The 15,088-nt window shown below is 43.9% G+C and overlaps 1 protein-coding gene across 15 annotated transcripts in view; it reads right to left on the reverse strand.

Annotated features, from left to right (window-relative positions):
* Positions 1-15,088, reverse strand: part of LOC119170694 (uncharacterized) — a 615,982-nt gene that overhangs the window by 93,915 nt on the left and 506,979 nt on the right. For 14 of the 15 annotated variants that reach the window (XM_075886872.1, XM_075886866.1, XM_075886861.1 and 11 more), the window contains one exon: positions 13,671-13,778. In XM_075886872.1, coding sequence (XP_075742987.1) covers positions 13,671-13,778 — 108 coding nt within the window. Of the gene's footprint in view, positions 1-2,863; positions 3,007-13,670; positions 13,779-15,088 lie in introns of those variants that run through there. The other variant, XM_075886874.1, reaches the window with a different exon arrangement.

Below are 15,088 nucleotides of genomic sequence, written 5' to 3' on the forward strand. Positions count from 1 at the left end.
GCCCAATCGACATTTCATTGGGAAATTTTGTCGGGAAATTTCACGAATTCGTATAAGCCGGTTTTGAATCATTGAGATCTTAATGCATGCTTAAGATGAATGTCTCCTAATTTCATTTACTATAAAATACGGTGGGTTCACAAAAAGCCTGGATCAAATTGGGCTGCATTTTTGTCAATTAGCCAGACCACGCACAGAAATTTTGATTTCTAGGAGATTTTTCTGACAACCATACTAACGTAAGAACTGGTCGAAATTCGGGAGTCTCCCGAAAAATTTGGGAGTCTTGACAGGTATGCATTACCTTTGCATTTTTGGACATGCAGAAGTAACACACTTGTGAAGACATCAACAGAGAGCTTTGAACGCTTAAACGAGGAGAAGCTTTTGCTAACACACATCAAGTGGTTGGTGAAGTGAACGCATATACTGTTGTAACAAAGCCCATTCACTGCAACCTGATTTCCTTGACAGTCTAAGCCTGTGGTCTGTTGTAACTTCTATAACGATTACATGAAAGTACGGAAATAAACTGGCCAGAACAGGTCTACATCATGCCTTAAGTCAAGACATTTGAAAAGATGGCACCTGGAAATTACATTCCTGGAGCCGCTTTCAACCGCACCTTCCAGGAGCCAGCAGCCAGGACAGAGTAATGTCACGTTCAGTAAAAAGTACAAAATGTGCAAGATCATGGAGTGATTCGAAATATAACGTACTCTTAGGTCAGCTGCCCTTGTAGCTGCCCATGAATACTCCTGTGGCTACTCCACCGCTACAACAGTTCTGCTTCTATCATCACATTGTTGATTGACTGGTTGGCAACTAGATCATCAGGATGCATGCACTAGCCCACCGCGAAAGGTTCTCTTCAGCTTACATTCAACGAGACGGCAGTGGACAAAATGAAGACCTCAGCAAAAGATTTAAAAGTCCTTTGGTAGTGCTGTCCGTAAGCATTCCATGCTCAGTGAAGGCCCTAATGCAAGTTTAGATCAACCAATGTAGCTAAGTCAAGAAGTGCAGCGAGAATAGCATGTTAACGTAAATGCAACCTCCACACATGTGGCAGAATCAATGAGATAAGCTCGCTCCATGCACAGTCTTTTAGGCTACTATTGTAATGTAATCAGGCAGAGCAGACATGCACAATCTTATGATGCCAAGTCACAAAAGCTATCATTAAAAGGTCAGCTCAATTCACCACTGTCATGCATGAATGATCAAAGCTTTTGAAATGCATGCAGCACAGGGACACATGCAGAATAAGTCAATCAGGTGATACTCAAGCAGCATAATGTTTTGTGCCTCGTACTAAACGCTTTGGTACCAGTTAAACACATACAGAGCACGTCCTTATTTCAATTCGCGTAAGACTTTTGGAACCTTAAAACATCAAACACGACTCAGACGAGTCCTAAAGAAGGATTTGTTAGAGGCTTTAATAGCTTTTGCTCTACTTTTGTATGAATGAGCGCTTTAGAAGCTACACAGAAACGAGTGACAAAGAAGCTACATTAATGCATGTCATGACCCTGAGCATGCGTCATGAAGTGCAATCAATCTCTTCCCGTGCAATTCCTGTGTGCGGTGGTATTGCCACTATGTAAATTTAGCGCACTATAAAGCACAGTGCCAGGGACGTGGCTGCACCCTATGGCAAGAAGCAGGTTTGATCCAAACGCTACTCTCGCTTTACGTCTTATCAGCCAATACCAGGCATCTGATGTCTGACACCGTACGGTAGCTGCGTGCAGCTTTAAAAAGAATACAGGCGGGCATCCGAGTCGTTTAGAAAAGGCAACTTCATGTGCCGCTTGCAAACTCTGATCGCGCATGACTGCAAGATCTGGCTGAAGTTTTTATAACAGTGTCTGCTTTCTGCTGCGTACGTTTTTTCAGCAAGCACGAAGAGTGGTTTAGCACCCCTTTAAACACTGCAAGTCAAATGGTACAAAAGTTTGAAGTAAACTTACAATTTCTCACATAGAAAACTTACAGTAGTCATACACTGCTTTTAATGGCATTTAATGAAATATTTATTAGTAGCAGCAATTACAAGCCAACAATTCCGCACAAAAAGCAATGCTCTTTCTAGCTTTGCAAAATTTATGGCACCTGACACAGATTTTCTTTACTTTTATAAGAGAAGGAGTGCACCCTCCCCAACCTTGAACGTAAATTTTGCAATGTCATAACTGTGCAGAGTCTCTTGCTGTGCAGGGTCTCTTTCAAAAGCAAAAGCATGCAACTCGCGACGTGGCAGTACGATTCAGTAGTGGTGAAACATATCACTGTGCCAATGGTCGCAAATACTATGCTACTACCTCAGACGTGTCCAGTGCGATGTTCGTTTGCAATGCACAAGTTCAAACGTTACCACTTTCAGCGCATTGGCGCACAAAAAAGTTTCGATAGTATTGCCCAGCCTCAAGTGCACTACTACCAAAAACAAGAACTTCAAAGACCACTAAAGCGTGGCAGCACTCGATCACCAAATCCTCCCATGCAGAGCTTTATCTATCTATACAGATAAATTTTGCTGAGGAAAAAAAAAAAGAGACAGACTTGCATGAAGAACAAGAAGCCCTTCAGCACGAAACCCATTTCACACCTTACAACAACAACAAGGAAGCCATTACAAGGTTCGCATAGAAAGTAGCAAAGGGGAAACGAAATACTAGTCCATGCATCAAGACACCGACTCAGGCATACAGCCCACATGCACCCAAGCAGATACAAGTACAGTACGCAAGACCTTTCCAAAAGACTAACGTTGCATACATCCGTCCACACGAATACACAGTGGGGAAGAAAAGAAGATGCCACACCGAAGGACCAGTCTCAAAGCAGCGCTACGTACCTAGCTAAGACTGGTAACATCATTTTTCCAGGCTTTTCTGTATTGTGTGTGTTACTTCAAAGTGTTTTTCTCCAATTTTCTCTCCTCCTTCAAAGTTTTTTAGTGTTCCTTCTTTAGTTGGGGGAGAGAGCCGCAAACCCACTCTTGAGATCACTCATTGTTTTCTACGGACGTACAAAAAAAGTGTAAACATGAGTGAGCCGCCCCGGCAGCGCTCAACCAGACATCGAAATAACACAAGGAAAAAATGTCAATTCAGTTCCACGACCCATTACAAACACCATCCTGCATACACCATTCAGCTGGGCTTGCATGGCAGTGAAGCTTCTTTTTTAGTGCAGCACTGCTGCAATTCATATGATTACATAAGGCTAAAACGTCCCGACACGCGATAAGCACAAATCAAGCTGGCCGTCTGCACGCATGAGAAATGCACAACTATGCCACTTAGGTTAAGGTAATCTATGAAGCTCCATTCAGTAGACCGTCCACTTCAGCCACCAGTGATTGACCTGAGCTTGGCGAGCTGAGCACACCGTTTCTGGCTATTTTTGAATAACCCCATTTTGATGTCATGGGGCTTTCATGACTTTTAACAAGAGAATGTGCTTCCATGCAGCAAACGCAGCCTCCAGAGATCCACTTTTGGTCGCGCAAGTGTTGAAGACCATGCATCAACTCCGATTCGGTGATCGTGCTAGCGTTCCAACCGACTATCGAAGCCTCCCGTTCCACACAGCTGTTTACACGTTCTCTGGCCACAGCTGACCCTTGAGCCATAAAACATCATGCATCATCATGAATGTAGCGGCGCAGATATGCACGCACTTGCTGTATCGTTAACACGTTCACATGCAAGGACATGTGACAGACTTGTCAAGTTTGTGTTCTGAACTGTTCATTTTATCCATTTTCGGTTGATGCTAAGAGTGTGCCAATCAGGTTTGGAACGTTAACAAAGTCAAAAGCTCAAGGACGTCATGTATTGCCACTTTCTCGAGTAACTGAATGCACTCCACCGACATGGACGCGTTCATTAGTTGGCCATTTCGAGAATAGTTCCCTTGCTCTCAGTACATGCCTACTAAATAGAATTGTTTTTTTTTTTGTTCATGCAGCCCAGTTGTACTTAGTTTTCCCCTAAAGTACAGCATAGGCCACAAATGCAAACTCCATTTTGTCAAGAGCACCATAATTTTAAAAAAGAATTTTTTTTTTAAAGACTGCTATAATGAAGGGTATTCATATCATGCTCCTACTGCACTACTGTATCGTTATACACTGGAAGTTCAAGGACATCACCTCAGGAGAATTGTGGCACAAAAATGTTAGTCGGTATGTCATTAAATTAAATGAAAGAATTCAAAATTTGGTGCCACCTTCTTCTGAGCAAGCAAGTTCTCCTGCTAAAATGGATGATCTACCCACTGCCTCAATATATCATTCACGCACAACGTTCCTCCCTCACTGCCTCCTATGCCTGAGACATGGGATTAAGTAAAGCGACATTGCAAGCTCCGCCTAATCTTATTACTTCCCTTCCATCTTCCAGTTTTTTTTTTTTTTCTTTACATGACAACTCCGAGAACAGCAGTAAGTTCTTTGCAGTAAGTTTTTTGTTCGACGACTTGCTAAATTCACGCACTGTAACTGACCAAGTTCTAGGCTTCTTGCACAGTTCTTCGTGCCTGTGACAGGCAGTAGCTGAAAATTCCAGCTGTCACGATTTGACGAGTGCATGGGTTCCCATTTGAAATTTCTATTGCTTTTGCGGTGCCCGACAGGTAGCACGTAACAACTGTTTCGTTTATTAGCATTTCAAGGGTCCGGAGGGCCATTACATGAGGGGTGGGCAAAAAAAAAACATAACAGATGAAAAAAAAAAAAAAAAAAAGAAAGCATTGTGCGACCGTGCTTGTTTGTTCGCAACGTTCAATGCTGGTGAGATACACTATAGCACACGAGTGCTTGTGCAGAGAATCGCAGGTTCGAAAAAACAAAACACAACAAAATCAGTCTAGAAAGGTCACACTAGATTACACTAAACTAGTCATAACACAACGTACTGAAAATGCATAACATTAAGGCTAGGTTTAACAGCATCATTCATAAGAAATTATTTCTGCCTACAATTCTGGCTTTACTTGCCAAAAAAAATGAACCAATGTGCCGTGATGTTACAAAACACCCATTGAACGCCATCAAAAACAATGCTTAGCAGAATCAAGTACCTGAACTAAGTAGGCCACTCAGTCGGTCGCAGTCTTTTATCATCCCCCCCCCCCCCCCCCATGTACCAAGCAAGGGCTTCGATACTCGTTAAGCACACAAAACACAACAAGCTGACATGACAGTACTTCGCTGTGCACGAGACCCGCAAATTAAGCATGCAAAACTAACAGCTGCTTTCGTGAATGCACAACAACTCAAAAGCCTTCCTCCACCATGAGTAGCCTGCAGAGAACCAGCGTCAGCGCTAGCCTGAGACAAACTGTGCAAGCATTGGGGCAGACACATTCCACCAGAATCCGTCTGCCCTCATTGAACAACTAACTAGCTGATCGTGCTAATTCCAAGCGCAGGTTCGAAAGTCGGAACACGTGCGATGTTCCACCCCTGGTCGCACCCACAGCTAGATAAATGTAGCTTTACATTGTGAGCTATAACCAAGGCCCCATGCACATGAGCTCCCCAAATAAAGCTCCTGTCGTTCATCCTGCCTACGGCACCAATTAGATGTACAGAACGTTGCTCACGCTTCACATATTGAGCTTTCTGCAATATACAGTTCCTATCTGAACAGTTGCAGTAATAAAGAGTCACACATTTTGGTGGTCTCACTTAGAAGCAAAAGTAGCTGGTTACAACAAACTCAACTCTGAAACAAAGGGCACTTGAACTAAGTGCACACCTGAAGCGCATCCCAATTAAATCGCTCATTCGTGCACTACATTACCCAAATGAAATAAGCCCTAAAACAAAGGCAAGCGTTCACGCACGTTAAGGTGCCTGTGAATCAACGTTGCCAATGAAAACAGCGTGTCAGGGCTATCCCAGGTCTGCTTGATATGTTGCACTGCAGGTGGTGTGCATGGAACACAAGATAATCCTTGATGAAAAGGCTGTCGACAGGAAGTCCAGACAACTGCTCCCCAGAATGTCAAAACTGCCGAAAAGTAGTTGGAGAACTGGCCCATGCCACACAGTGACAACCACGTACGTGCGACAAGGCAAAGAAAAGTCGACAGGAGTACGTTGCGTGGTAGACAATGGCACGATATCGGCATAGGCTGTACTGGGAACCGCAGTCAACCACAAGTTGCTCCATCACACAATTGCTTTTTGGACCGACACTATTGCTTCTTGGAACGTATCGGCAGAGCTCTCTCTGCTTTATCGCGTCAAAGTGCATCTTCGACAGTTGCAGAATAGACTGGCTCTGGTGATGCTGACGAAGTTTGCACCAGTTCACCTCGGGTGCCGCCTGCCATTTGACAGCTGTGAAACCAGGTATTAAAACCAGTGAAGGGTGCAACACACAGGAAAGGTTATCCTTGCTACACTACAGCACAGTGTATTTGAGGCCTGCTTATGAAAGAGGCAAAAGGTGCCATAACCTTAGCAACAGACACCAAGCAAGGACTATTCCGCTAAGGCAAAACAGCACTCATTCAACAGACTGATACAGCCACTACGAGAGCATGCAAGCTATCTATCGTAAAGGTATGCTGAAGAATAGGTCAAAGCATGCATGGCAAGCCTCTAAGCAGAAGCTCAGAGCTTCCGAGGCCAATCAATGGCATTAAGCTTATTGGTAGGTGTAATCCGCCTCAATATTCATAGTAGCCGGTTTCAAGGACAGCACAGGATGTGTATTTAATAAAATATTCACTAACGCCGGTGGACGAAACGTTCCAGACTGCTTTTACACAACTACACAAAATCTGAGAATATTTACAATACATAAAATCATACTTCCTTTAATATCACATCCTTAAATCAGCATGTAAACAGTGTAAACATGCCACACATGACATCTATCACACTGCAACAAACAATGCTCTTTTCGCTCGCCATCCATTACGATATCGCATTGCCCACGTGTGCTGTCGAGGCTGAACAGATTTTTTTGCTGCAGTAATACTTCTCCCTACGTGCAACACGACCTGTACAGCATGCCATGCATTATTATAGCTCATCGACACAGAAAACTGCCACCAAGAGGCATAAAACTTGCATGCAAAGTGCATCTACTGCTCGCATTTTGAGGCTACAGTGCCTGATGACCAGCACATGCATGCCTAAACGTAAGTACATTTTGCCTTCATCTTCATGAGCCGAAGATAGACTTTTAAGCTCTAGAAAATGCAGGACACTTCCCAACTGTCACACATAAACATGGAGGACGAACTATGAATGCCATAGATTAGCGAGGTGATCCATAGTTGGCATAAAAAGTTATTCATAGATGAGGCAATGGTAATACTTCATTTACAGTGTTGTCATTAAGTGGTGCTATGGCCATGCCAAATGCAATGCAGATTACATCATTTAACCTTTTGGGTTGTGCTTCTTATCACGCAAGCTTCATAAGGCTCTGCAACACTTTTTCAAGTAATTATCAAAAGGCTTCACTGAAGGAGTTCATCGCCTCACAAATCGACTATTTAGAACCCCTCAGGCACAAGCAAAGTTACGGGGATTTGTCTCACGCTTTAAATGCTTTCTCTCTCATTTTATACAAGCAAGTGCACGGAAAGCTACACAGGAATTGGATGAGAAGGGGACAGAAAGCTATACCTCTTCGTCAGCGTGCATCTCGAGCACTTTGTCTTTCATTTCTACGAATACACAGCTCACTTCCCATGAAATTCCGCACACACACATGTGAAGGTTACTGTAACTATGCTGCTTCCAATGCTCAAATCAGCAAATGGCCATTAACATTGTTGTGTTCGTGGCACGGTCATTTGTGTTAACGGAGTCATATGTTGAGAGGAGCGCAAGCGACTTCTAATGGACTGAGAGAATCATTTGTAAATTCAAGACCGCATGCTGCACTAGGACGTCTGGCTCACATGTTTACAGATGCCTTGACTACAGATAGGCAGTGATTCCTGACCATGCTGAAAAACTGTTGTTGGGCCCATTCCATCACTTGTGAAGGGTAAAAAGACAGGTGACCAGTGTACTTCCAGACCCTGTCAGATCAAAAGGTTTTATTTAAACTATATTCTCAAGAGGCACACTTTTCAGAGAAATGAATGCCACATTTGCATACAGCTGAGAACTCAAAATCGCCCATTTTTCACATGTTTACACCTGTAATGCTTTTATTAATTTTTGTACGAATGGGATGTGACAAAATTCAGTATGGAGAGCCCTGCAGTGCATGTCAGCACTTTGTAGCCAATAGGTTAATTTGTCCAACCCCTTTGAAACAGATACATGCCAACTCTGGCTTGGCACAATGGGCTGGTGGGATGAGCCATATGTTTAAAGGACATTTCCATTTTAGTTCCTCAAGCCTAGTTCACATGCACTACCCAGTGGGTATAGTCAAGATACACGCAGGCTGTGTGTCTTCATGATACACAGCCTGTGCACTTTTTCACATGCTGTTCACACGTGTCGTATAAATGTGCAGGGTGCCTTTCGGACCTAACGTACACAGTACTGGATCACCACATCAGACTAGTTACTTGGAGTGCCACTAGACTTGAGCCTATTAACCCTTTAATGCCTGAATTATTATAAAACCGTCCAGCAAAATAAAAATTGTTGCCATTTTCCAGCTTTAAGTAGCAATCTTAAAATGATTCCGTAGTTTAGTTATCTGAAATTCGACTTTAATGCATACTTTTGCATGTGTCGCAAGTTCTCCATATGCCACAGAAGTGAGGACCTTGCAACAAAAGCGTACTCCAGAACTACGTAACATGTGGTGTTCTGTGTGAGAGCGCACACACCAAATAAACAAAATTATTGAAGATAGAGCTTACGTCACCAAGACAAGAAAAAACTAAGTGAAAGTTGTTGCACACGCTTCGCGCTCTCCTCCATGAGCTCCAAAGCAATTGATTCTAGCAAGTACCTTGGACGAGACTGCGCTAGATTTTTTATGCTGAAAGCTGTAAGCACCGTGAGTACTTGGCAACCGGCAATAAAGGTGGCACACATCTCGCGACTTACTCACTCGAAGTTTTTCAATAGGTCACGAATTGGCGACATCCAACAATAAAGGGTTAATTGTGGAATTTCTATTCTAAACCGAAGGAAACAAAAAAACTGCACACATTTGTTGTATCAAAAGAACCGACTTGCAAGTTAGGTGCAGTGCAGGCAAGGCAAATACTGTATAGTGCTTTATGTGAAGGGCTTCTAGAGAGCTTGCGCATCTATGGATGCACCACTTGTATGATGAGTGCAAATGAAAAACTGAGCAGCTGCTTTTTTTTTTTTGTGCGTTTTCCCCTTTAGGCCTGGTGCCTTGTAGCAGCTGCATGCACTCTAAAAAAACAAGGGAATATTTGGGGAGCCTTCCTGCGACACAACAATAATCGTCCATCTACTGGCATGCTTTCCTGACATTGCCATTGCATGCCCGGTGCTTCTCAGCCACCAATGACACGTACGCTATGGGCATGGCACAGCAGTTTTGATGGGAATATAAAAAATGCACAGTTTCCGAGAAAGGAACTGCAAGCAAGCTAGCTGGCGTGTGACAGAAAATGCCCCAAATACTCCCATTCACGTTAGAATACACAGCAAATGGGAACACCTTGGGGAGTATATCTGCCACCCAACAACAAGAGGCAGCTGGCTCGCTTGCGATTCCTTTCGCAAAAGTTGTGCCTTTCTCCTTTCGTGTCAAGGGTGCTAGTCCCACCGATAGCCACATGCTATTCAGGACTGGGTAGTACCAACTTCACGACAATAACGCAAGGAAAGAACAGGAGATGGGAGAGTCTTGCACCTGGGAGCAGATCTTTAGATAGACAAGCTTGCCGAACTGCCACGAGGAAATGCCTTGCAACGCATTTCACCAATCTAAACGCTCACTGTTGCTTTGTCCCTTTAAGGCAACTTTGACCGAGGCCCACCTCAAAAGGCGCTCGCCAAGCTCTAGCGAAGGATCCCGGGCGTGACCTTTGATTCTGGGCGTCAGCGGGAGCCGTACCCCAGCGCCGCCTTCCCTCTCCAAACGGCTCACGACGACCTGAAGTAGAGGTTACCATGAGCTCGCTACGGGGAAGAAATTTGAAGCTAGGCTACTCAGGCGCGGTAGGCAAGGCATTGCTATCGGTGCACACATGCAGAAGGGGGAACGGATGCATTGATGGGAGGATTGGGATTGTTAAACTGCTCATACAAGGACTCTCTTCAGATACTCCTTTGGGAATAAGGTCCTTTGATAAGTGCAGCACTCACACCCACGTGGTCTTCAGGCGACAGACATCAGTATCTATAGGACCCTATGAAGATGCAACACCGCAACAAATATATATATATATTTTTAAGGCATTTTGGATAACCCTCCGAAAAAGCTACAGCACACATTCCGGGGGCCCTATAAAGGTGCCACACTAGACCTTTTTTCCCCTTCAAAAATATGTCTCAAGGACTCTACCAGGACGCTACACAGCACACTTCTGACTTAAAAGCGGTTTACGCAACACGAGGAAAGTTATCAACATAGTTCCACTCAACATCACATTCAGCGATCATGAATGAGAAGGAACACACACTTCTCGGGGGGGGGGGGGGGGGTTTCGTTGTCGCTCTGCAGAACTGCTGCTACGCCGAGACAGTGATGCAAGGTCATTCAGTACATGCCATAACAGCCCCGTAGTCCTGCGTGCTGCGTCCTTTATTCAAAATGCTCAAACCTGGTTGGGAATCTTTTAAGCTGAATGTCCGGTAAAAAACAGATTTCCAAGTTTCCTTCCTGTTCATCCTCGTGGGAGTCTACTGTAACGGAAGAATTGGGGGGCGTCCTTCAAGGCCTGAACAAACACGACTGTGACACGCGGGTGTGAGGCAGCACCATGGCGCAGCACATTTAAAAGCTTTTAGACAAACATGCTCGAGTGATTCAATCCCTCTAAAAAAAAAAAACAAGTCAATCTTAAAAAAGGTGGGCCAAGGTAGCCAAAAAAGAGAACGGCATTACATGCAAGACAACATATAGAGCCCGGACGCTTTAGAATGAATGATTAACATTTTTTTCTTCTTTTTGATGGGGTCAACACCTTTGCAGAAAATATCTAGAATTGTTTTCCGAGCTCATACACTGGACAAGGTACCCAAGGCATGCGTACAAACCGTGAAGTTATCAAGTGGCCAAGCTCTGGTTCAATCGTTGGAAGTCGCAAGCATAGTGAAGCTAGCGACAGCAAATTTTTGTAGGGGCTATACACAATGTCTCAGCGGGAAAGCTTAACCACTGCCGCCTGTCAAATGCGGTAGCATTTTGCCCCTGAATCGACGATGAGCCAACTTATTCCGCAGCCACTGCGTTTTCGGCATCGTGCAGGTATGTCGCATTTGAAAAATTTAGCATTGGACCATGCGTCCTGAAAAACTTTGAGTCGCAGCGATTCTGAGGGTAAGACAGCAGCACAATGCGTGAGGTCTGAATGACAGCACAGGTAAATGACAACTGATACACAGCAGAGCCCCACACGTTGTTGCAGTATATCAAACAGGGCATGAGAAAGGAAATATGCAGCTTTATCTCATTATATCCACACTCTTTACATTAAGGTTCAGTTACCGCTAGTAAACATGTGTCGTTGAAGGAAAAAAATAAAACAGACGAGCATTGCACAGGAAAGCTTTCCCTCAAGACCTATCCCGTGGATTGTAGCGCAAAGCACAACAGTGACAGTGAGGTGGTAACGCTAGGTATGGACACTGGGCAGCATCAGTTCAGCCACCACAGTTGGTCTTGCACTCCGCTCCACTTTACAGTGCAGACAATCGCACCAAAACAACGACGACGAGCTTTGCCCACATATTCAAGACAACAAGTGAAGACGTGCCAAGCAGTAGAGCCATCCAGCTGCAGTTCAAGCCGAGAGAAATCCCAGAGCGATATCTCGAGCCTTTAGAAGGATCTGATCTATGTAATATAATCTGAAAAATATCTGAGATACATCCAGTAGAGGTATGCTCAATTTAATTCGAGATCTGTCGTGAAGTGAGAAAATTATTTCCGAAAACCAGGCAGCCATTAGGAACCCACTAAGGGACAAGCTGGCAATGACAAATCCGCAGCAAAGCTTGAATTGGGTTCTAATTTTGTGGAATAATACTATGTGCAAACCATCCAAGCCACTGACTGAAATTCATATTTTTCGAAACTCCCCCTCTCAGCATAGCACACAAATCTAGGATAACTATGTTTACAGCAGTTTACATTTTTATCCTCAAATTGCTAGTGTCAATGATAAAAATAGAACATGGTGGTAAGTTCCCGCACACACATTTCTTTTTATAGCAATTCCCACACAGCAGTAGTTTTAAACTAATTTCGAAGGCCGATCTGCACCGGCATGAAGGAAAAACACAATAAAGAGTACTTGAAATGGCGTGCATGAGCAACAAACAGCGTTCTGAATGCGCATACAAACAAGATGCTAAGCAAACAAGGTGAGAGGTCCTGACCAGCACCTATGAATAATGATGCACAGAAGATCCCAAATAAGAAAAAGCTGGCTGAAGGTTTATAGACAGCTTTATTAGCACTTCGCAGGCTAATCAGCAAAAGCTGTGAGCAGCGCAGTTACAGATCGGTCCTGCCTCATGTGTTGATGCACAGCGGCTTTCTTCCCTGTAAAGCTTTCTATAGAGCAACTACCTGCGCAACCCACTGGAGTTTTGTGAATAGTCAAGCAAATGGTATACTATAACTTCCTACACGCCATGTGCTATGTTTCTCACCACGGGCATAATGAAACATGGTTCCTTATCCAAGAAATGTATTGCTTCAGTACATTGCGAACAACAAACCTCCTATCGGCCAATCTTCCACATTGTGTAGTTGATAATCACGGCATACTCTGAGGTATCAGAACAGCAATGCTGTATTGCGTCGTCAAGCAAGGTGACTCAAATAACACCTCGCTTCCATATTCCTAGCCGTGGATGGGAGCACGGTGCTCGAGAACAATCGCACCTGTCAGGTGTGTTTATACACTCAAACCTCAATATAATGAACCAAGATATTACTAAATTTAGAGCAAAGTAATTGACAATTGATATGTGGGATTTAACGTCCCAAAACCACAGTATGATTATGAGAGACGCCGTAGTAGAGGGCTCCGGAAATTTCGACCACCTGGGCTTCTTTAACATGCACCCAAACCTGAGCACACGGGCCGACCTACAGCATTTCCGCCTCCATCGAAAAGGCAGGCGCCGCAGCCGGGACTTGATTCCGCGACCTGAGGGTCAGCAGCCGAGTACCTTAGCAACTAGACCACCGCGGCGAGGCAATTATAGCGAAGTGAATGACAAATAGTCTTGCAATAGATATAGTGTTAGAAATAAACTGTTATAACAAATTTTCAAATATAACGAACTTAATTTCATGTAAAATGAAACTTTGTTGTAATGAGGTTTGAGTGTATTCCAAACTGTATAGCCTTAAAAGCCCTGCTTGCTTCATATGAAGGACTGTACGAATAACGAATAATGGTTCTCCGTCAACTTAAAGTAAGACAAAAAAAAGCATGGGTTGTTGGAAAACAAGTAAGCAAGTCGGTGAGAAGCAAAGAAAAGAGAGCTAGTAAAGAATACTCACAGCTGCGACTGGGGTTTGTTTTCCGGCTTCCTCCGCTTCTTGAGAACTACATTGGTGACCACGCTCATCTCAGTCCAACCCTCCAAAGATGGGTCACATTTGGGAAGCCTGTAGGAGGAGAGAACGAGAGAAAGGTGAGACTACTATCACACAAGCACAGACAACAGGCCTCATTATCAAAAAATAATAATAAATCTTAGGAGAAACACATGGCAAGTTTAATGCTATTTAAAAGAGCCACATCCATCCCACCATAATCTTGTGATGTGCTGGATAATGCTTGCTGGATAATGCTGGATAATGAGGCCATATTCAAAACACACACGAAACAGCCAAGAAAGTGGATGGGATGACACTCTGTCAGATAAGTCTCAGTTCTCGTAATGCATGAGAAGGAGGGTACTGTTGCTTCCGCTCTTACTGGCACCAAGTTTCACTACACCTACGTTGCTGCTGCATAAGCTCGCTAATTCAACCCTCTCTAATTTGGAACTAACCTACGTTGCTGCTGTATAAGCTCGCTAATTCAACCCTCTCTAATTTCGAAAATCTGATAACTCAGTCATGCAACCTAGTCATGGCCAGTATGTACACTCTTTAACGGTACCATGCCCTTGTTAGTTTCGCCACGTTTGGCAACAACCCAGTCAATTCGGATGAACCTAGGGGTACACTGAGCACGAGGCGCCGCAAAATTCAACACAAAGGAATGAAAATGGCAATCACAGACAATCAAAAAATTGAAATGAGGGGGCTATGTCCGCATCGCTATCTTCATCAGCTAGTGAGCATGGTTTTGTCCACATGCAAATTTGACACTCAGCAGCTTCATTTAAGTTGACGCAATCCACTCACAATGCAGCGGCGGCTGCATTTCCGATGGAAGCGGAAATGTAGGCCCGTGTGCTCAAATTTGGGTACACGTTAGAGAACTTCAGGTAATCGAAATTTCCGGAGTCCTCCACTACGGCGTCTCTCATAATCATATGGTGGTTTTGTGACGTCAAACCCCACATATCAATCAATCACTCACAATGCATGGCAGGCAGAAGCTGCCGAGAGGAAGAGCTTTCAGCTGTGGTTGGTATGCTGGCCTAAAACATGTTTGTTACATCAGGATGGATGAACTATAAATTGCCAGCCAGCTGCGAAAACACTATTATCAAGTGCGGATAGTGGTGATGGAAGTAAGAAGTGGGGAGCACGTTGCGGGCTAATAAACTGGGAGCCTGGTGCCCCAGTCACATTGAGAAAAAAGTTTCAAAATGAAGAAAAGCTGCTCTTACGCCAAAATAAGCAGAGGATTTATGTATAGATAAAAAAATGTAAGTGCATTGATGTAACATACATTTCTTTGTTGCTTTATGGATACTTTCGACAATTCCAAGTCTAGTCAGTTATGATACGAAGCCAGACTT

This window comes from Rhipicephalus microplus, chromosome 2, assembly GCF_043290135.1.
Source record: "Rhipicephalus microplus isolate Deutch F79 chromosome 2, USDA_Rmic, whole genome shotgun sequence".
In the NCBI taxonomy this organism is placed as follows: Eukaryota; Metazoa; Arthropoda; class Arachnida; order Ixodida; family Ixodidae; genus Rhipicephalus; species Rhipicephalus microplus.